We start from the raw sequence: 21,817 nt of genomic DNA, 5'->3' as shown, positions 1-21,817 counted from the left end.
ATTCCTGCCTTGGTCCCACCACCACTGGCCCCTGTTTTCCCCTCCAGCCTACCCTTTCCCCCAGCTAGTGACATTGGGTGGGTCTGGGAAGTCACCCACCATTAAAATTTTCCCACAATGCACTGGGGCACCCAGCACTCAGGGACATTGTGGGAAATTAAAATAGCAGGTGGCCTGCCAGACACTGTCGTCAGTAAGCCCTCCACTGTGGTGGGTCCCTGAAACCAGCAGCCTGGTCTTGTGCTGAGCTTAACCTTTGGGTTTAAGATGGAGGCTTGGAGCCGAGATAATTTAGCTAGTGAAATGCAACCCATGTCGAATATTGCGTGTATCTTCTATTTTCGTCACATTTATTCAACTTCATGGGAACCGAAAATCCTCTTGTTACAAGAAACTGTTGAAAAGGAAGGCCCTTATGAACACCGAGGGCCAATTAGTAGGCACAATGCAATATTTTCAGAGAAAGCAACAGTACAGTTTGAATAAGCAACAGCAGACGGACTCATTGTTACTCAGGTTGTTGCCAAGGGTGCTTTCTCTCATTAGGACGCTTCAGTCTTTATTTTGAGAAAATAATGAGAGAAACAGCAGATAAATTGGACGGGATCGGAGTTTAATAACCATAACACCAGCACTCTGACATATTCAGCAGGCAATATGGCCTTGGCTCTTAGCTTCTCTAAGGACCTGCAAACCTTACTGAAATAATTTGTTATTCCTTTAATGCTTTGTTACATGTGCATTATGACTTTCTTTCCTAGAATTAAAAGCAGTGTGCAAGGGGTTCACAAGTGGGCACTGACCTGGCCCAGATCTGCATAGATCCTTATACTTTTCACATTCGGAACTGCTTTATACATTACAAAATTTCTACACAGAAGGCCCATCCATTAATTAATGGGCAGTCACATGTCAGATCATCACATGGAACAACATAGGCTTAAATATATAGCTCAGTCAGTACAGCATGAGACTTTTAATCTCAGGATCATGGGTTTGAGCCCCGAGCTGGGCAAAAAGATTCCTGCATTTCACAGGGTTGGACTAGATGACCCTCGTGGTCCCTTCCAGCACTACCATTCCATGATTCGATAGGCTTTCCCTTGAATGCACATAGGCTGGGAAGCTGTGCCTGCCTGTGGGATCTCAGTGTGTCTATAACTCACAGGGAAAGTGCCACGCATGCAATTGTTACACATGATGATCTTCCATGTTATTTCCACCTAGCTGGCCACTGTGGGGGAAAACAGAATGCTGAACAGCTGACTGAAATGCTTGGGAGGGTTCATAGCTCAGTAGAAGCCCCAGATCTGCTCTGGAGGGTTAGGGTTGACCCCAGAACAGATTAGAGGCATGGTGGGGGCACACAGTGAGAAGCCTGGGAGAGGAAGTCCCATTATGCAAGCAGGACAGAATCATAGAATCATAGAATCATAGAGTTGGCAGAGACCACAAGGGCCATCGAGTCCAACCCCCTGCCAAGCAGGAAACACCATCAGAGCACTCCTGACATGTGGTTGTCAAGCCTCTGCTTGACAAGGAGACTCCACCACACTCCTTGGCAGCAAATTCCACTGTTGAACAGCTCTTACTGTCAGGAAGTTCTTCCTAATGTTTAGGTGGAATCTTCTTTCTTGTAGTTTGGATCCATTGCTCCGTGTCCGCTTCTCTGGAGCAGCAGAAAACAACCTTTCTCCCTCCTCTATGTGACATCCTTTTATATATTTGGTTGCAGCCCATGGTTTTGCATGCAGATGTTCCCAAGTTCAGTCCTCTAACATCTCCAGTTAAAAAGATCAGGTCACAGGAGATGACAGAAAATAACTTTCTTTGGCTGAGACCCTGGACAGCTGCTTCTAGTCAGAGCAGACATTCCTGGTCTTGATGGACAAGGAGATTGGTATCTGGCAGCTTCCTGCAGTGAGTTGTTTTTGTTGTGTTTCATGCATGTTCTGTTTTGACATCACTGTGAACCACTTTGGGCATGGTTTGCCCCGGGAAAGGCGGCATACAAATAAACCAATAGGGCTGGCTGTGTGGTTTATATGCTGCTTTTCCAATGGAAAAAACTGTGGTGGTGATGATAGTTTATGATGATGGTGATAATAATTAGATGGACCTTGGTCTAGGAGCAACGTTTTATGAGAGAGGAGGCTGCTTTTGTTACTGCTGCTTCTAGGCACTTGGAGTTTTGCATAATAGTACTGTTGCCCTCTCTTCTTTGATTACAAGTAGAGATCAGGGAGCCTTGTGGATAAAAGCAGCAATGAACTTGCTCACAGCATCAGTATCTTTGGACAACCGGGCCTGAAGTCCCTTCAGCCTATGATTTATTGGCACCTTCAATCAGGGACTGAAGTGGGTTGAAAAGCATGTTAGCAACACCTGGCAAGATCAAGACGAGCGCACATAGTCTCACTTCTTTATCATCCCCAGGCAAGCTAACATAGTTAACAATGGCAGGTTGGACAGAGTTCACGCTTCCATACAGAAGCCCAAAGCCCTGCAAATGGCTCAAAATAAATAGCAAGAGAATAAATATGAGAGAGATTCTTGGCTGTATAGATTGCTCTGAGAAGCGGGAAGGAGGGAGAGAAGGCACATTCCTTTCCTATAGCTACAAAGAAATTCTACAAAGGAACAGAAATGAAGCTCCGCTGAGCATTAATAACTTGAATGGGTTGCCAACATGACGCCCTTCAGCTGTGGTTAGACTCCAGCTCCCATCACTTCCGGACAGTGGTCAGGGGATGATGGGAGTTGTAGTCCACCAACATTTGGAAGGCACCATGTGGGCTACCCCTGCTTTTACTATCCTTCCATTCAAACCACAGCTTGCCCATCAGCCTTCCAAGGCTTCACTGCAAGTCTCAAGACAATTCAAGAGCTTGAATGCTCACAGTTTTTCCTTTTATACTTGGTCCAAGTTTTGCTTCCAAGACCTCCCTGTTCTTCTTTTAAGATATTCCACGTTCCCTTCTCCCTTGGTTGCTCCCTAACCCCTTTATGTCCACACTGTAGCACAGAATGACTAGTGACTTCCCTACGGCAAGGCTTGCATGTAAGAGGTAGCATTAAAGAGGTGTGTTTGAATGGGCTGGGGATCCATCCCCTTCATGCAGCGCTACTTCTCTTGTCTCGCAGCTCTGAGGATGTATACTGCTGTCCTTTTAAGTCATTTATCAGGACTTCCTGGCTTTCTCCACTCTTCTTCATGCAGTTCTCCACCATGTCTAAAATCTTCTGGAGCCGCCGGTCCAGTGCCTTCAAGTGAGGCTCTGCTAAGACTGGTGACAGGTGATCAGTGGCCAAGGACTCACGCATGACGTCACTCAAGCGATAAGGCTCCGTAGCAAGCAGTTGGAGGCGCAAGAACGTTGACTTTTTTATACTGGATCCATCAACAGCAATAAGAAAAAATCAAGGAAGAGGGAGGACAATGTTTTTAAACCATGAGAAACATCACATTGAGCATTTCCATTAGTACATGCACAGACTTGGGATATCAGAACCACATCAGAGGCAGGGGTGAGTGTGGGCAAGAAGTTATAGGGTCAGACTAATCACAAACATTATGGATTCTTGCCAAATAATTTCCTCCATATTTATCCCGAACCTGAAAGCAAGAGTATCATGCCATGAGTGTTTCAGGGTGGAGGAAATGCTGAGTCTGTTTTCATATCTGATGAAAATTTTGCTCAGTTGTTGCCCTACATAAAAGGCTCCTTGTTTTAACCACAAGCACTTGCATCTCCCTTTAGCTTCGGGAGGTGGTAGAAGTAGCTGAGTAGGCTTTCTCTAACTCAGAGTGTGGGCATTTCAGTTGGCTTCTGGCAGAAATGAGCCTGCATCCTCAAATGTGCTGTGCTGGGAACTAGCTTAGGCTATCTGCTGGGAACTAGCTTAGGCATGCATGCTTCAGATAGCTGAGATGAGAGCCAGTTCATAGAACTGTAGGCTTGGGAGAGAGGTCATCAAGTCCAATGGCCAGCCCCTCATGACTAACCAGAAGTAGCCAGTGTGGTGCCCTTCAGATGCTTTTGATTAATGCCCAATGGTCAGGGATTATTGGAGCTGTAGTCTAAAACATATGGAAGGCTACCCCTGGCCTACACTAGCAGAGCACAGTGGTGGACAAGGTGCATGGGCTTATGTAGAGGAGGCAAATGGCACACCCACACCCTTCTGTGCCACTACAATCTGACCAGGGGAAAATCCTTAACCTAAACACTGAGATCAGTTTGGCCTACAAAACCAAAAATATTACCTACCTCAAAATAATAAGACTTTCTTAATTATAACCCCTCCAAAGACAAAGTATAAACAAGATGGGAGAAAAGAATCCTTACATGCAACATTGCTGAAGTGGAACCAGAATGGACATTTCATCATGGGAGTGTCTCCCGAACCTGAGAAGAACAAAAGGCACAGATGGTTTCTCTATTTTTGGGAGATGCTATTTTGGGAGTATTTATCTTGCTCAATAAATACTTCTTTTGATATTTAAAAGTCCAAATGTTGCAAATGATGTTGCAAATCATGTAGATTAGGTGTGTTTGTGCAGTGCTGTATTCATGATCTTGTTGCAAAGTTTACTTTCCCCGCAGAATTAATATATTTGGGTAGATATTAGAATGGTGGAGAGCAGGAATGTGACCCGCCAGATGTTGCTGGACTATTAAGAGGCCTCGTCCTTGACCATCTGGCTACACTGGCTGGGGCTGATGGGAGCTGGAGTCCAGCAACAGATGGAGAACTACAACTTTTCCATCCCTGTGTAGAAACAGTTTTGTACTCTCCAGCTGTTATTTGCTATATTCAGGGTATCTTACAATTATATCAGGAAGGGACATTGGAAGGGAAGAGTAAATGGTATGGAATGGGGAAGTTGGAGGACAGCCAGACCAGTTAATGTCCCCCCTCCCACATATTGAATTGATATCAGTAAATAACTATACAATTTTAAGGATTTTCCTTTCTTTCTGTTAAGGTATAGAGATTTTTGCTCCTAAAAAACAACAACCCAATTCTGAAAGTATCACAAACTACAAGGCCATCTTCTCCAAAGTGTGTCAAGTTTGTACGTCTGCACCATAAATTTAAAGCACATTTAAAGCTTGTGGCTTCCCCCAAACAATCCTGGGAACTTTAACAAGTCTTCTAAAAGACAAATATCTTTGGGTCAGCTGGAAAGAGCTTTTGATTACATCACCGCCACATTAAAACTGAGTTGCATTTCTTCATTAGAATATGTGGGTCTGTCATTAACATCAGCCATCGAGCACTTTCCAACAGGTCAAGTCCAAGACATTACACCACCTGCGGTGAAGAACAAGATAACATCGCTCCCCAATTCCATACACAAAAGCTGACTGGGCTTGCAATCAAATCTTGCATCAACACTGGCAACTGGGCAGCATGCTTTGCCACATCTGAGAGCCAGTGTGGTGTAGTGATTAGAGTTCTGGACTAGAATCTGGGAGACCCAGGTTCAACTCCTCATTCAGCCACGGAGCCCAGTGGGTAATCTTGGGCCAGTCATTGTCTCAGCCAAGCCTACCTCCTGGGGTTGGTTGGGTGATAAAATGGGGAGGAGGAAAGGTGGGATACAAACATCATAATAACGATATTTTCAAGACAACAGGTTAACTTGGAAGGTACAGTGCAGGCCATGTGGCATAGTTCAGCCCTCTAACATCTCGCCACTTTCCCAGGGCTGCAGCACCTACTGTCTGCCTCACTGTGCCTTATAGTAGGACTGGCCCTGCCCTGATATAGTCAAATAATGGTTTGCTAAGAGCAGTTCAGCATGAACCTGCCACAGGGCCACCTTATACTCTGGTTCTTGCCTGCTTTAGATCCTTGTCTTGTAAGTTCCTGCTTTCAAAGTTCACTCCCAGAAAAGCAGCTCATCTCAAATAACAGCCTGAAGTAGGAATACCCTAGCCCTTTCTTCAAAATGCAGATCATTGTAGGACAGAGCTCAAAAGCTTCCCCTAGTCCCTCGCCCACACAGGGAAGCACGTTGCATTCTCACCCTCGGCCATTGTCCAGATGAAGGAAGAAAGTGTCATTCCCAAACTTGTCAAAGGTCTCATAGTGGTGGCGATCCATGTTTCCTACATATGGAGACAAGAATTATAGAAGAGGAGGCAGACAGCAGAAATCAGAGGAGGAAGAAGAGGAAGAAGGTATTAGAGAAGTCCACCCTGAGAGGATCTTGGGGCAGGATATACCGTATTTTTTGCTCTATAAGACTCACTTTTTCCCTCCTAAAAAGTAAGGGGAAATGTTTGTGCGTCTTATGGAGCGAATGCAGGCTGCACAGCTATCCCAGAAGCCAGAACAGCAAGAGGGATTGCTGCTTTTGCTGCGCAGCGATCCCTCTTGTTGTTCCGGCTTCTGAGATCCAGAATATTTTTTTTTCTTGTTTTCCTCCTCCAAAAACTAGGTGCGTCTTATGGTCTGGTGTGTCTAATAGAGCGAAAAATACGGTAAATTCCAAGACCAAATGAAGAAGAAAAAACTGCAGACAATATCAAATAGCAATTATCAGACAATATCCTTATTCCATACTATTTGTCTAGAAAAAGAGGTACCGGAACTCACCATGAACACCTCCCTCGTTCTTTTAGAATGGCAATGGCACCCACCTGAGAGGTGCCAGAACTGCAAGTTCTGGCTGAAAAAAAGCCCTGTGTTTTATTCAGGCAAACTAGAAAGGCCCAAACAGCCTGAGGTCATCAAAACTCTTCATCTGATGCTAATTAAAAAGAGAGTGGCTTCCAGGGAACTCTGGGAATTGTAGTTCTGTGAGAGGACTAGTGTTCTAGCTCTTAGCACCCTTAACAAACTACAGTTCCCAGGATTCTGTGGGTGTAAGGCATGACTGTTTAGCCCAGGGGCCCTTACCTATGTTTAGGATCCTAGAAGAAGCCTATTCCCTCCCCCTCCCCCCCTGAACTCTTGAACTATCCTCAGCAGAGAGATAAAATAAATGAATAAATGAAATGCCCAGCTATTAATTGGTCAGTGGGTGCAACCTGAAAGCTGTTAGATAGGGCAGAAGTAATTATGAAGTATTAAGTGGAGCAGAAGCGATCTCAAGGACAGAAATAACAAATCAGCCTAAGTTATTGGCACCGATGACAAAAGGATGAAAAGAGGGGAATCCATCCAGTTTATGTAACTTGTTACACCATAGCCAAATGGTGGGCAAATCAGATGCAACCCCCCCCCCCCAATAAAATGCTGTGAGTGGCACAGACTTAAGATGAACTGCCACTAGTATTGTCAAATTGAGGAAAGAGAAAGAGTAGGGATGAGAACAATATAAGAGCCTCTTTCTTTCTTTCTTTCTTTCTTTCTTTCTTTCTTTCTTTCTTTCTTATCCTGACTTTCCTCCAAAAGGAGCCCAGGGCAGCATATTGTATATAGGGGGGGGGGAATCTTTAGAATATAAGGAATGTAGCTGATCAAGAACAGAGGCCATGTTCTCTTTAATTCTGAAGTTCCCAAACTCTTTTTCCACTGGGAAATCTAAGAAACTATTTTGTGCACCAGAAAATACCCACTTCACAGGGAAAAAAAATCTGGCAATGAACAATACACCAAATGATGGTGATGGCAGTAGTGGTGATTAATTAGTTCAAGTATTTATTTACCACTTTTCATTTTTTAAAAAATTACAAATTGGTTTGAAAGTAAATAAAATAAATAAATAAAACAGAAGAGAAGAAAAGAAAAGAAGGCAACCAACCCCCTTCAATCTTTTTTTAAAAAAAATATGGGAGGGTCAGCAGGCCTCGGCAGTCGCCAAGGACAGTGTCTGGGGGCATCATGTTGGTCACTTTATCCCAGCCTGCCTCTGACTCCAGCAGCCCCATCCCACCCATGCCCCATCCCCACATTGTTCAGGAGGACCCCTGACCCCCCTAAGAGAGGCTTTTTGAGAAGGGTGGAGGCGGCTTCAGGGAGAAGGAGGAGACCAAAAGCTTTTCCTTGATTAACTTCATGATCCAAGCCCTTCCCTGACTCACTGTGACATGTTTTCACTGGCAAATAACCTACTTCATCCAATGTACGAATTTGGATTGGAGGGGGGTGGGGAAAGGTGCAAGGATATGGTCCCATGAAATGAGGTGCGCTGGAGAATAAGGAGATGTCAAAAGACAGGTGAGAACTAAACAATGGGAAACACAACTCAATCTGCTTAGCGGGTTGTGTTCTAGTCACGTATATTAACACAATGCACAGCCAGAGATGCTTATTGCAGGGAAGCTGGCTGGCAGGCAGATGTACGCAGACAGAGTTAATTTGTTTCTCAGGAACTCTCAGTGCTGCTGAGTTTCCATCGAGCCTAAGAATAAAATGCAATGAGGCAAAGTCTCTCTATTAAAGGCTGAGCTAAAGGACTGGAATGACACAAAGGAAAGGGTTGTAGCAGTCAGAAACTGGGAGACAAAGGAAGCAGCTCAGACTTTTTGTCCATCTACCCCAGGACTGCCTGCTCTGAGGGGCATAAAGAAGGTCCCAGGTTCGAATCCTGCTCTGTCATGGTAGTACAGTGGTACCTCGGGTTAAGAACTTAATTCGTTCCGGAGGTCCGTTCTTAACCTGAAACTGTTCTTAACCTGAGGTACCACTTTAGCTAATGGGGCCTCCCACCGCCGCTGCTGTGCCACCACTGCACGATTTCTGTTCTCATCCTGAAGCAAAGTTCTGAACTCGAGCTACTATTTCTGGGTTAGTGGAGTCTGTAACCTGAAGCGCCTGTAACCTGAAGTGTCTGTAACCCGAGGTACCACTGTACTGGGAGAGAGCCCTGTCTGAAATCTTGGAGAGCTGCAACCAATGGTCGGACTCTGTATAAGGCACCCTTCTGTGATCCTTTTTTTAAACTGCAGATGCCAAGGGTTGAACTTGTGACCTTCTGCATGCAAAGCAGATGCTCTACCCCTAAGCCATGGTCCCATCCCCAAATGCAGTGCAGCTCGCAGGAGGAAATGTACCCAAGCTCACCCATAAGGAAGTCAAGCACAGTCATGTCAATGAGGTTGAGGAGTCGGGATACGTTGTCATATGGTGCCGTCTGTCGTACCTCTGCGCAGTAATCTTCATCTGACTCCCACCTTAGAAGAGATAGTCATGAAAGGTTATCATTAGTTGCATATGGTGGGGAGAAACCTTTAACTGTCTCCACCCTTCCTTATAGCCTCTCTAGCTCCCCCAGGTCATCTCATCGTTTGTCAACGTATCCATCACCCTGACAGGGCACAGATGCTAAGTGTGATTACATAAATTCTGTTTGAGCCTTTTCAGGTACAGCTGCAGCTCTTTGAGACCACAAACAGCAGAGTCGGGGCCTCTTGAGTTGAATATGTAATGCAATTTTGTGGCACTGGCTTTTAGAGTCAAGGTTGTGGAGCAGCAATGGCTCCGGAGCTTGAAACAAAAATAACTCAGGAGATGGTCTCCAACAGAAAACAGATCAGCATGTGTTCACCCCCTAGCTAAGGGGGAGTTAATTCTTCCAGCTTGTACTGCTACTTTTTCAAACATTTACAATAAAGCAGTATTGTATTTATGAAATAAATGCATAAGAAATCTTTTGTTGTTGTTGTATTTGTACCCCAAATTTGTACGCATCTGACTGGGTTGCTCCAGCCATTCTGTGTGGCTCCAGCAACATAAAATCATAGAAATACCACCATTTCATATTATCCCATGAGCACATTCATTTCAGGAATTCCTGCTACCCTTCCAGTATATTGACAGAGCCAACCAGCCCTGAATAAGCCTCTGAACCAATCTTCTGGTTGGTTTACTTCACCACCACAGAGCACAGCTACATTGTGCACATAAGAACTAGTTAGAAGTGATGGAGAAAAGGCAAGCTAAGAAGTGCTGAACAGATATGGGGAAGTTTGATGGTGTCACCTAAATTGGAGGGTTGGGGGAATATAGATTCAGCACCCCAAGCAGACTTGTCAATGTCTAGGGCAGCCCCAGTTTAGGGACATATACACATTGCTTCCTCAGTCTTTGGCTGTCCTGGCTCATCAATTTTCTCCTTTGCCTCTCTTCATCCAGAACTTGCTTTTCACAATCTCTCGTTCAATACTGGTCCTCCCTCTGCACCTGAGCTTACTTACTGAGCTTTCTTGGTCTTGGAGTAAGAACGCCTCCAGGGGCTTCTCCATGAACGTCGGTCGGCCAGTTCTTTGTCCGGCAGGAGGGCTGCCATTGAGCCCTCGAGCTGGTCTGGCTTGCCACACAAAGCATGTTCCGTGGAGCAATAGTAGGAGCACACGCCAAAGAAGCAGACGTTGCCGGCTGGGTTGACCCACGCAAAATGGAGGAAAGCAAAAGTCAGGGAATACCAACAGCTCGTCAACATGCCACCACATGTCTTGTGCATAGCTGTCAACTTACAGATTTGAAAATAAAGGACCAGCAGCCTCAAAAATAAGGGATCAGCAGCCAAAATAAGGGATCAACAATTACTTTGATAAAATACATATTTTGTTGCATGCAAACGGCTTTAGATACCTATTAGGTCCATAAATTACCATATAGCATATATTCAACACAAAAAAACAGCAACAATTTGTTGTTGACAAAGGACAGCTGGACATAGAAAGGGCCCCATTACCTTCAGTAGCTTATTTAAGGGACATCATCAATAAGGGACAGCAGCGGGACATGGCGCTGGGATAAGGGACTGTCCCGCCAAATAAGGGACGCTTGACAGCTATGGTCTTGTGGGTGCAAAGCAACATAACAGGAGGGGAGAATAGCTTACATGGCTAGCACAGTCGGTCTACACCAAAGCTGAGGAACCTGTGGCCCTCTGGAGGTTGTTGGCCTCCTCCCCTTCATCTGTCCCAGCCAGCATGGCCAGTGATCAGGGATGATGGGAGCTGCTGTCCACCAACTTTTGGGAGCAATAGGTTCCCCACACCTGTTCTACACAGTAGAGCTCATATTACGAAGGAGGGATAAAGAGGGGACAGAGTGCTCACCTGGGGAGATGAAGAAAGTCTTAAACAGTTTACTGTCCGTTGTGATATCACGGATTTCTTTGGTTATATTCACCAAACGGCCAGAAACGGGGGGAATTCTTCGGAAATCCAGGATCCTCCCCAGAAATGAGCAAAATGGGAGAATGAAACAAATTCTGTTTTCAGCTGGACCAAATAAACACTCTTAAACACAGACAACAAATCCTACACAAATGCTCGTTATCATAGAACATACAATCAGTTTGGAAAATAGCCCTGTCTTTTCTGCTTCGCACTAATACTTGTCTTGGACACTATCTTTAGTGTAAATTGCCTTGAGATGGTTGTTTTGAATTGATAAATCAATGATAATGATAATATTTGGCAGGAGTCTGCCGCACCCTGCAGGACAGGAGAGTGCACTGTGCTGGACTCACCTGTCGAGGTGAAAGGCTGCTATTTCTGCATTGTGCCGTTCAAAATCTGAGAAGTAAAAGAAATCTGCTGGAGTCTCCTGATCTCGGGTTTGCCTGGGGAGAGGGCAAGAAGAGATGGGGTGGGTTATCATGTTCACTGTTGAGTGTTGAACTGAAGCCCACACATCTTTTGCAACTCATAGTCACTCTGCACACTGCATACATCCCTTTTGTTGGGTGTTCATGGTGATTTGTGCTCAAATTTACATACATGATTCTGTTTTCAATACTCTTTGCACCTGCAATAGTTTCAGGGATGGACATACCACTACGTTTCCAGTTGGTACATGCCCTGTAACGTCATGCTGAAATTCTGCAACCTTTTATACTGCAAATGTTCCAGAGCAACATGTATGTGTATCCTGTTTTAGTTGCACTATAGTAGTGCAAGAGGGTCCCTTCAGACAGCAGTAATACAATAATGTAATGGAAGCATCACGGAACAACTAATAATGTGGAATGGTCTGTGGTCAGCCCAATATAAACCCACCATTAATGCACTGTTATTGTGTCAATATTGCAAGATACACCCACAAGGGGAAAAACCACCTGTCTGGAGAAACCCTGAAATTTTAATCCTAGCTATGCAAACTAGGAGCGATTGAGGCAGAACTCTGACACAGAAGTCTATAGCCCATTTCAGTATAACGAACAGGAAGCCCTCATCCCACCCCCAATTGTTGCCCTGGTTTTGAAGCAAGTGAAACAATACACGTTATTCATCTGAAGGAGGGAAAAGGGATGTAAAACTACGAGGTCCTCCAGTCTAAAACAGCCTAACTGCACCACTGGCCAAGGCTGAAACAATATTGTTGTGGCCTTAAATGAAAGGGGAGAGGAGTTCATTGAGAACAACATAGCACAACATTTCACATCTTTCACCACCAGAGGTCGCACCTCTCCATCAGAAACAAACCACAACATGGAGGGCTGAGTTCGCCATTTACTGCGGGAGCTAAAACTGATCCTAGGTGATGGATGGCTCTCTGCCATTTCCACAGTAACGGCCTAGGTTTATCTTATGCTGCATCATTGTTAGGCTGTTGTTGAACGATGGTCCACAAATCCCATAATTAATTCTATAGAAACACCTGCTTTATGGTCCATCAAAACTGTTTGCTTTGACTATTAGCGAAGCGACAGTGGTGAGTGCCAATGGCCAGGGAAGAATTGCACCCCTAACCCAACCCTAAGGCTGCAAGATCCCATATTTCAGGAGACAGTATTACAACGCTTCCATTGCTAGGTTAGGGCTACTGAAATCCCAGTTTGCTTAGAAATGTGGCGTTACAAAGGCCATTAAGTCCAGAGTCTAAACTTGTGCCATTGCTGAAGAATCTGGGCAATGATGAAGGGAAAGCATCTGTTTCGGCCAACAATACTTGGTAGTGTGCAGTGAGGTTATATTACTGTGTTTGCAAACCGCCCTGGGATCCTCAGATGAAGGGTGGTATAGGAATTTAATAAATAAAGAGTGTGGCAGAGATGGTTCTCCAGGGATGTGGTAATCAAAGGAGGAGCCTTCACTACAGTTGCTCCAGAGGTTTATGTCCAAACACAGCCTTGCTTTTAGCTCTGTTTGGAGAACTGGCATGAAGGGGGTCACCCCCACCCTCTTGCTACACAGAGGCTGCCTGGTAACTAATTAACTCAAAGTTTGGAAGGTTCCAAGCACAATTTGTTTTCCAGGTGGAGTCCATCGACAGGTTATTGCCACGCATGAAAAAGAACTTGGACCCAGAATATTGGTACAGGGCCTCTAAAAGCATTGCTGGCCTTCCTTACTCACTTCATGGGTTTGAAGAGGGCTTGTCCATGGTTGGGGAAGGTCATGATCAGCTTCAGTTGTGTCCCTCCAGGCTTTTGAACTGAAATTATGTTAAGAAGAAACAAGGCTCAAGTCGCCACCTTTCCCAGTTTTGAGAATGAGGACGAAACAACCTGGCATTTAAATATTAACAGAGTCTGCTCTGGCGCTTAGCACTGAGGCAGAACATTCCAGAAAGCAGCTCATCCCCCTTCCCACAAGACTCTTGTCAGGATGGTTTAACAGGCCGGGTGTCAAACTGAGAGGGAGAAAAAAAGTGAAGATTGAAAGGGGGGGGCACAAGGCAAACAGGCAGGGTGAAGTGAGAAGAAAGCAAGTATGAGCGGTCAAGGGACCCGAATGTGGCGCAGAATACCTGAGCTGACAATTGGCTGCATGGCCAAATCTTCCATCATGGCAAGGCGAGCAGGGTCATGACGGGCATACAGTTCATAGCGATTGATGCCAGTGTAGAACTGGAGCCAAGCAGGGTTGGCATCGTGTTTTGGAAGCTTCGCATGTGCCTTATTGCTGCTAGCCCTGCAGATCCAATACCCCCACACAACACACAAAAACAATTGCATATATTATCATAGGCTAGTGAGCTCCAGAAGGTAACAGAAATCTGGCTACTGAGAAGCAAGAGGGAATGATCTCAAGCTGGACCAAAAATTTCTTATGCATCTACTTTTGCAATTCTCCATTAATGAATGTGAGAATAGAATTATCAGGTCCCGGTCCCCCCAATGCACTAGAATGAACAGCATGTTTATTTAGGGGTATCACAAGTTTTGCAAATGTACACACACAAAAACCCTTTAGGAAAAAGAGCCCAGGGTGGAGGAGGGAGAAAAGCAGGCCAGTGAGGACTGAGTGTACTGGCTGGCTGTTGTGAGGTGAGGGGATGGAAAGGAGGCCTTTGCATGCTTTAACTGGAAAGCAGGCAGCCATGGCCTGTCTGAAAATGTTGCAAAGAAGCTTGAGCCCCCAGGTATATCTAGCTGTGCTTATCGAACGGCAGGCCAACATTCTGAGCCCAGCTGCCTTGAGAGATCAGAAAATGGCAACAAAGTGCTGGCAGCAGATGTGCTCTGTGGTAGAATTCATTTTCTCCATATCTAAGGACAATATCTCAGCCTAAGACCCTGAAGAGCCACAGTCATCAAGGGTAGACAGGATGGCCTGCTGGTCTAACTCAATATAAAGCAACATGTATCCCTATATTAAGTAGTAACAGAGAATCTCAGAGACTAACATATTTATTATGGCATATGCTTTGGTGGATAGGGATGCAGGTGGCGCTGTGGGTTAAACCACAGAGCCTAGGACTTGCCAATCAGAAGGTCGGTGGTTCGAATCCCCACAACGGGGGGATTGCTCAGTCCCTGCTCCTGCCAACCTAGCAGTTCGAAAGCACGTCAAAGTGCAAGTAGATAAATAGGTACCGCTCCGGCGGGAAGGTAAACGGTGTTTCCGTGCGCTGCTCTGGTTTGCCAGAAACGGCTTAGTCATGCTGGCCACATGACCCGGAAGCTGTACGCCGGCTCCCTCGGCCAGTAAAGCGAGATGAGCGCCGCAACCCCAGAGTCGGCCACGACTGGATCTAATGGTCAGGGGTCCCTTTACCTTTACCTTTATGCTTTGGTGGACTCAAGCCCATTTTGTCAGATATGATGAAGTGGGTTTGACTCCATGAATGCCATCCCTGCAGAGGATGTATACCAAATTGCATGGGCCACCCAGCTGTCCCTATGAAAAAAACCCCAAGAGCCTCTCACCATTCATTGCTACTTCTCACAAACATCTTCACCTTCGGTCTGGTAGCAAACAGCTTGTCTTTCTTCATAACTTTTGGGATTGGAATCTTGTAGAGCGGATGGTCAAAAAGCGCAGCCAGTTTGGACCTGCCTGTCCATGTTGGTTTTTCTTCTGCTTCTTTCGGCTCGAAGTTGTGACTTTGGAGGGGGATGTTGCCCTTGCTACCTCCAAGTGGTACGCCTTCTGGTGAGTGAACGCCTTTCTCCAGGGAGCTGTTGCTGCCACTGAAGTCCTGGAGAATCCTCAGGTTTAACTTATTCTGGGCTGATAACACGGGACTAGATTGATCTTCTCCTTTGCGGGTACATCCACAAGAATCAAGGCCGGCGGAGAACGTCAGATCCAACACCATGTGTACCAGGAGAGCCAAAAGGAGCAGAAAACAGAGAATGGCTTTAAATTTCCTTTGGAACAGAGAAGGCAGGTGGTGCACCATCCTTGTGAAGCCCTGGGTGCCAGTAGCACAAAATGTATGACAAAGGTCCACGTGTCAGTAAAAAAATAATAATCCGCAATTTGATCCCCACTCGAAAGGATGTAAAGGATGTTGTCTAAGGTTTATTTCCAGCTTTGGGAATCCAAAGGAAAAAGTGGAAGCTCTTTTTTTGTTTTTTAAGCAAAATATTACTTATAAAAAACAAAACCTCTTCACTTATGCTATGACAATCCTTCCCAAGGCAAAATAAATAAATAATTCTGGGTCTTGTATAAGGTGGCTTCTGCTAGGAATCATTCTGCTCACATAGAAGTCCTCAGCAGGAAAAGGGTAAGAACGCAGGTTGCAGATGAATTTAATGATGTTGATAAGGGAAGAGCAAGTGGTGCCAAGGTTAACATGAACTAGTTAAACTCCAGATTGATAGCAGCAGATTGGTCAATGCCACAAATCTCTTTGAATTGTGTTATTGCATCACAAACTCTTGTGGAACCCCATCGTCCCAGCAGGCTCACATATTGATTCCCTCCTTTCACCTATAAACACTGTCAGCTAGCCACCTACATAATTCATATGACTTCTTCCTTCATCCATTTTTAAAAGTTCGACCTTCACTGAAAAGCTGCAGTGGCTCAACAACTGTCCACAAAAGAAAAGAAGAATTAAAACAAGTTTCTAGGATTCTCAGGCCCAATAGAGGCACTGCCCGCTCCTTCCATATTCAGTGTGGGAGGGGGGGTTGTGAAGGGAAATCAGATTGGCATAAAGGCCATGTGTTTTATGGGAGTTGGCATAAAGGCCATGTGTTTTATGGAGCTCATGAAAATATTGATATGTGGCACCTAGATCTGAGCCCTTAGTTTCCCCTTTCCTCAAAGCACTCCATACATTAAGTGCATTATTTTATAAATACTGCTAAGTCAAATAAGTTCAAAGAATAACACCCCCACCCTTCAAAAAAACAAAATTCAAGCTATTCCTTTATTAAGCCAATCGTAATGATGGAAAATAACGTGCAATGCTTTGAGTTCTCCATAACTATTCACTGGGCTAGATGGTAAACAGAGGGGGAGGGAAAAAGTTGGCTGATGAAAGTTGTGGTGTCTGCATCTGGTCACAGAAATGTGAGAGAAGGCAGCACACATTCACATGAGCCTCTATTAGGTGCTATCCAGGTTTCAGGTTGCATAGCACCTGATAAGTGCATCAGATGCAGGCTCCAAGACTTCACCAACTTCCCCTTCCCTTTTACATACCAGGGAGAGCTCACAAGCTAGTACACCATTTTGGTTGGTCTAATAAAGGTATTGTCCTAATGCGGATTTTGAATTTTCGTTGCTGTTCTTGGGCCAAACACACCCACATTCTCTCTCTCTTTCTTTTTTTGGTAAAATTATGTCTCGCTCTTCCTGCACAGTGGCTTAGGTGGGGTTCTCTCATTTTATCTTTGAAACAGCTTTGTAAAATACAAGGCTTCTCCAGATGATCTATTCATTCAGAATTCATCCTGATTTGCACAAAGCTCACAGAGGGGTTAGTCTATGTGTGGCTTTTATTGAGCACTCAGCCCAATTTGCCTGCAGGATGTTAACACATCTTCTTGTCAACCACCCATCCATTTCGCACTTTTCAATGTGTTTCTCTGTCACTTTCCAAACTGCAAGAAGTCCTTTTTGCTTTTAAGTGGATTTGTTGCAATTGGGCAGCAGAGAGCATTTTAACCCAATTCAATTGCACAAACCTCAAGTTCTGGTGAGTGCTTGAATCTCTCCTGCAAAATAAGGATAGCCCAGAGGCTCTCATGATGCTTGCTCTGCCCAAGGTAACCTTTTTGAGCTTTCTAGCTGAATGATGGCACAGCACCTTTTAAATCTTTGGCCCCATCTGCACTATACTATAAAGCAGTATCATACTGGTTCAAACAGTCATGGCTTCCTCCAAAGGATCCTGGGAACTGCAGTTTGTTAAGAGTGCCATGAATTGTTAGGATAACACCTATTCGCTTCACAGAGAATAACATTCTCATAGTGTCTTAATAATCAACTCCTCTTTCCCAAGGAGCTCTGGGAATTGTAGCTCTGCAAGGGCAATAGGAATCTCCTAAAAAAATATCAGCTCCATTAACAAACCACAGATCCCAGGATTCTTTGGGGAAAATCACCACTGTTAATAAAGTGGTTTGATACTCCTTGAAATAGATATGTGGTGCAGATTTTGTCTTGGCAATTTTTACTAGGGCACTGAGGGGGGAGATGTGACCATGCTCATGCTCTCTGAAAATACACAGCCACTTCCTCACCAGCATACCATTCACGACACGCAGCCGCGCATTAGCAATGGCACATTCACTTTGTCTCACACACAGAGAACAAATACCGTGAGCTGCGGAGAGAACGACGAGCTTTCGGCTTACTTATGTCCCATGGTGCGGCGGTTGCCTAGTAACTGTCTCCAGCTAACACTTTCAGTCGCCCCAGATTCTGACAACACCATATTTCTTTTTTCCCCCTTTTCCCCTTGCATTGCAGTAATACCGAGGCGAGGACAAGCCAAATAAGTTCTACAGCTCCCTCGAGGTGGAGAAATAGGCTCTTGCTTGTGCTCATGTGTGAGGCTTGGGATGAACTGAGCTTTCCAGTCAAAAGGGCTGACCTAAAACCCTGCTTGGAGGACTGAGCTGTCTAAAAATGATGACTGATGAAGGTGGCAGAGAGCCTTTTAAGGCAGGGGTGGGGTACATGGGGCCCTCCAGATGTTGCAACGTCAGCTTCCATCAGCCCCAACCAGCATGGCTAACAGGTCCAGTGACATCTGGAGATTCAAAAGCCCCCCATCCCCCTTTTAAGGGCTCTTTGTCAAACCCAAGTGGCTCAGGTGATCTTAGCACATTATGTGCTGGCCCAGTAAAGTAACCTACTGTCAAGAAAAACTCTCTCTCTCTCTCTCTCTCTCTCTCTCTCTCTCTCTCTGTGTGTGTGTGTGTGTGTGTGTGGGGTGTGGTGCAAGGCCCAAGTCCTGACTGGAAGCCGCATCCTTGTCTCTAGTCCCCAATCCATGATCCTTGGTTCTGTCAGTAGGACAGCTCTCTGCATGAGCTCAAATACACACATTATTATAGCCCAGGTTTCAGGGGAAGAGGGCATGGAGGTCTAGTACTGAAAACTGGTTCTGAGGTGGACAGTTAAACCTTGCCTCACATTAAATGCTGAAGGGAGGCATTCATCCCCAAACATGTTGCCACTGGAACATGCTTGATGAGCTGATACAGGCTACTGTTTTCCCATACAAGTGATTAAAACAAGATTTGGGGGAAGGCCAGCCCTGTGCCAGACATTCAGTTTGGGTGGTGGTGGTGCTTTTGGCCAAAACAAGCTCAAGAACCACCCAGCCCTCATTTTCAGGCCTCTTGTGCAAATCATGTTCAAACACTAACATCTGAAACTATCTGCACGTAACTTAACTGAGAAACCAACAACATATGTATGCTGTGGGATAGTGTTTCTGGACAAACAACATATGAAACCGGGCATCAAAAGTATTACAAATACAGTATAATAAGTTCTTAACATTGCTAATAAAGCACAGCAACACATTAACTTCTCAAGTAGCTATGAACCAAAGACTCTTGCCATCTGCTAGCTATGTTTTCACACTTTTGGTGTGATGTAAAAACAGGGGAGGGGGGGAATGTGCAGGGTTTAAATGTGCAATAGTCATGCTTGTGCATTTTAAACTATGCAAGTTATTTTCAAATGTTACACTTAAGCCCGGAAAGAAGAGAGGCAACCTGCTTGAAGAACTACCACTGACTTTTTGTTTCTTTAAATAAAGCACATTTGGTGGCTTATGTGAAAGAGCCTACAGATCTTGGACTGTTTTCACATCGTGCACTCACATTACAAAGTCTCTGCGACTTTGTGTCACATGTAAATGCTATTTATAGAGAAGAGAAATTGAAAGTATCACCAGGTGCAGACATGTTTAGAACAATTTTGTGCACAAAATGAATCAGGCCTTGAGTGACAATCTCTGAGAGACAGACCGGTAATCTGTAGTTTTCTCTTGCTGTTACAATTTTACTGTATTTTGAGAGTTTGTTACACTTGTCCTGCGCTCTCATTTTGAATCGCTTTGGGGTCTCTTATATTCTTTATAGACAAATTAAAATAATCACTGTTTCTCTATATGAGGGTAGGGAACCTTCAGCATGGGTTCCAATTTGGCCTGTGAAGCCATTTTGGGGGACTTGACTGCATCACTGAATCCTGGAGAGCTGAGCTGAAGTCACCACCTATCAGGTGATGAGCAGAGTTCAACCCTCCTGCACCGGCTGTGCAACCAAGTTCCAGCAGCCAATTCCTGCAGATAGCTGTTTTGCAAGTCCTGTGCATGGTGCTTTGCTGAGCCCAGGGCTGGCAAAAACCCAAGTGCCAGAAAACTAGCTGGCTGCCAGGTGCCTGGAAAACATTGTGCAAAGGACTTTGACAGGTGGGTGACACAAGGCATCTGTCAATGATCTGGTGTTATAATGATGCCACATGACTGACAGGTGGGTTGAATGGTGTGGTCTACCCCCTATGTCATACAGCCAGACCCGAGGGGAGCTGCCAGCTATCTTCTCCTTACTTCACATAATAATAGAACATGGGGGGGGGGATGATGAGATCCCATGTAGTTGATAGGTTCATGATTGCCTTCAAATGTTAGGCTGATGGCCCAATGATCCATCTTGGAAGAGACTGGTTTTGTGCGACAGAAGGAAAAACTAAGCAGGGATGAATCTTGCCACCCTCTGGCTTTGCGTCACTTCATTGCTGGCAATATAAACTGGAAGATTTTTTGTTGTTGGGTTTGAGTCTTGCAGTGAAATGAAATTTCCAAAGCCAGCCCTTCACACCAGGCAATCTGTCAATGTGCTTTGTTGCCATGACACCATTGCAGAGCAACACTCAAAATTCTCACCTCTTATTCCTTGATGACAATGCATTAGTCACATTGTTGCAGTTGCACAGTCACTCCTATTGCTACCCTTGGATACATGGTGTATAGCTCAGTGACAGAACATCATGTTCCCATGGCTCCTTCAATGGGAAAGCAAGTCACAGTGGTTCGCAGCTTAAAAATGCCATGCTAGAGCATTGGGGCCTAGCACTCAAAAGACATGGGTGTTTTACAGCAGTAAATATTACTCTCCAGTTAATCACTCCCACATCTATGACTCACTGTAAACAGAGGGGATAAAAAGCACCACCGTACGATATAACTCTTGTTATGCCCAATTAAGGAGAAATACATGTTAGATTTTGCAATAATGAAATTGTGGAGCTACTGCATAACAGCACTGTCAAATTTTCGGAATGAAGGCATTGATTATGTGTAACACAGAGGAGGTTTTATGAAGGTAAAGCACACTGAACTGTACTCCTGTTACCAAGGAAAAGAGAGAAAAAAATCCCTCTTTTGCTGGAGTTCTGTAGCAGGGAGTTCAGACCAAAGAGCTGGTGATTGGCTAAATTAGGCTGGCCTTGCTTGCTTAATACAGGTCACAGCTACAGCCACATGACCACTGGATACTGATAAGAGACAGGCAAAGCAGCCAACAGATTGTTTGCTGAGATAAGCCCCCACGTTAGCAGTTTGATTTCTGTAGGTCAGCCTGACACTTGGTTGGGTCATCAAGACCAACATATGAGTGTGCGTGTGTGCTTGTTCAAATATGGACATTGTACTTATTTCTGTAATGTTATTAGAGAAACTATATCAATATGCATAGAATCTCATGCCCCATGTTTGCAAGAGAGATAATTATATACCTTCTGCAATGCCACATTCTATCATCGAAGAATGATGTTCTCTCTCATATGCCCATTGTCAGAGACTGCCTCTAGGTCCCGGCTCACAAAGGACCAACGCTAGCCGGTAGAACGGAATAAAGTCTTTATTGAAGTATAATTTCCATTTCCACATCTTAGCGTGCGTCTCTACGTCTATTCCCTAGATCGGCGAAGTCCCATCTGAATCTCCGCCTCCTGTACACCAGTTCAAGACCCTAGCCTTGCTCCACCTTTTGCGTCTCTCCTTTCGCCTCTGGGTCCTACCACCCCCCGGGGTTCCTTCCTTCCTGGATGCCTCGGATGCGGACCCTTCGGATTCCTCCCCCTCCCTTCGGCGGGCTTTAGGACCTGGCTCCCTTTCCGGGCTGCTCATTGCGCCTCCCTCTGGTACATTTGAACTTGGCGCGCGCGCGCTGTCTCCGACCCTCCTCTCTACCGTTTCC

The 21,817-nt window shown here is 45.1% G+C and overlaps 1 protein-coding gene across 1 annotated transcript; it reads right to left on the bottom strand.

The window, feature by feature from the left end:
* Positions 1-1,733: 1,733 nt before the first annotated feature.
* On the bottom strand, positions 1,734-21,409 carry LOC310743350 (extracellular serine/threonine protein kinase FAM20C-like). The gene is made up of 11 exons (XM_083573525.1): positions 21,354-21,409; positions 15,065-16,179; positions 13,663-13,826; positions 13,269-13,347; positions 11,441-11,533; positions 11,025-11,140; positions 10,155-10,335; positions 9,022-9,131; positions 6,038-6,119; positions 4,350-4,409; positions 1,734-3,391 (listed from the first exon to the last, which is right to left on the bottom strand). Exons 2-11 carry the CDS (start codon positions 15,538-15,540, stop codon positions 3,115-3,117), a joined length of 1,638 nt encoding a protein of 545 aa, XP_083429651.1. The 5' UTR covers positions 15,541-16,179; positions 21,354-21,409; the 3' UTR covers positions 1,734-3,114.
* Between the last annotated feature and the right edge of the window lie 408 nt (positions 21,410-21,817).

Source organism: Podarcis filfolensis (genome assembly GCF_964270895.1).
Source record: "Podarcis filfolensis genome assembly, chromosome: 10".
In the NCBI taxonomy this organism is placed as follows: domain Eukaryota; kingdom Metazoa; phylum Chordata; class Lepidosauria; order Squamata; family Lacertidae; genus Podarcis; species Podarcis filfolensis.
The sequence above is the reverse complement of the archived record's forward strand: the minus strand, read 5'-3'. Positions and strand labels throughout refer to the sequence as shown.

Coding starts and splice junctions, on each gene's coding strand:
- LOC310743350 (XM_083573525.1), bottom strand. CDS start 15,540: ATGGTGCACCACCTGCCTTCTCTGTTCCAAAGGAAATTTAAAGCCATT. Junction 10,336..11,024: donor GACTTTCTTCATCTCCCCAG/GTGAGCACTCTG, acceptor GGGTCAACCCAG/CCGGCAACGTCTGCTTCTTT. Junction 9,132..10,154: donor TCCAAGACCAAGAAAGCTCA/GTAAGTAAGCTC, acceptor ATCTCTTCTAAG/GTGGGAGTCAGATGAAGATT.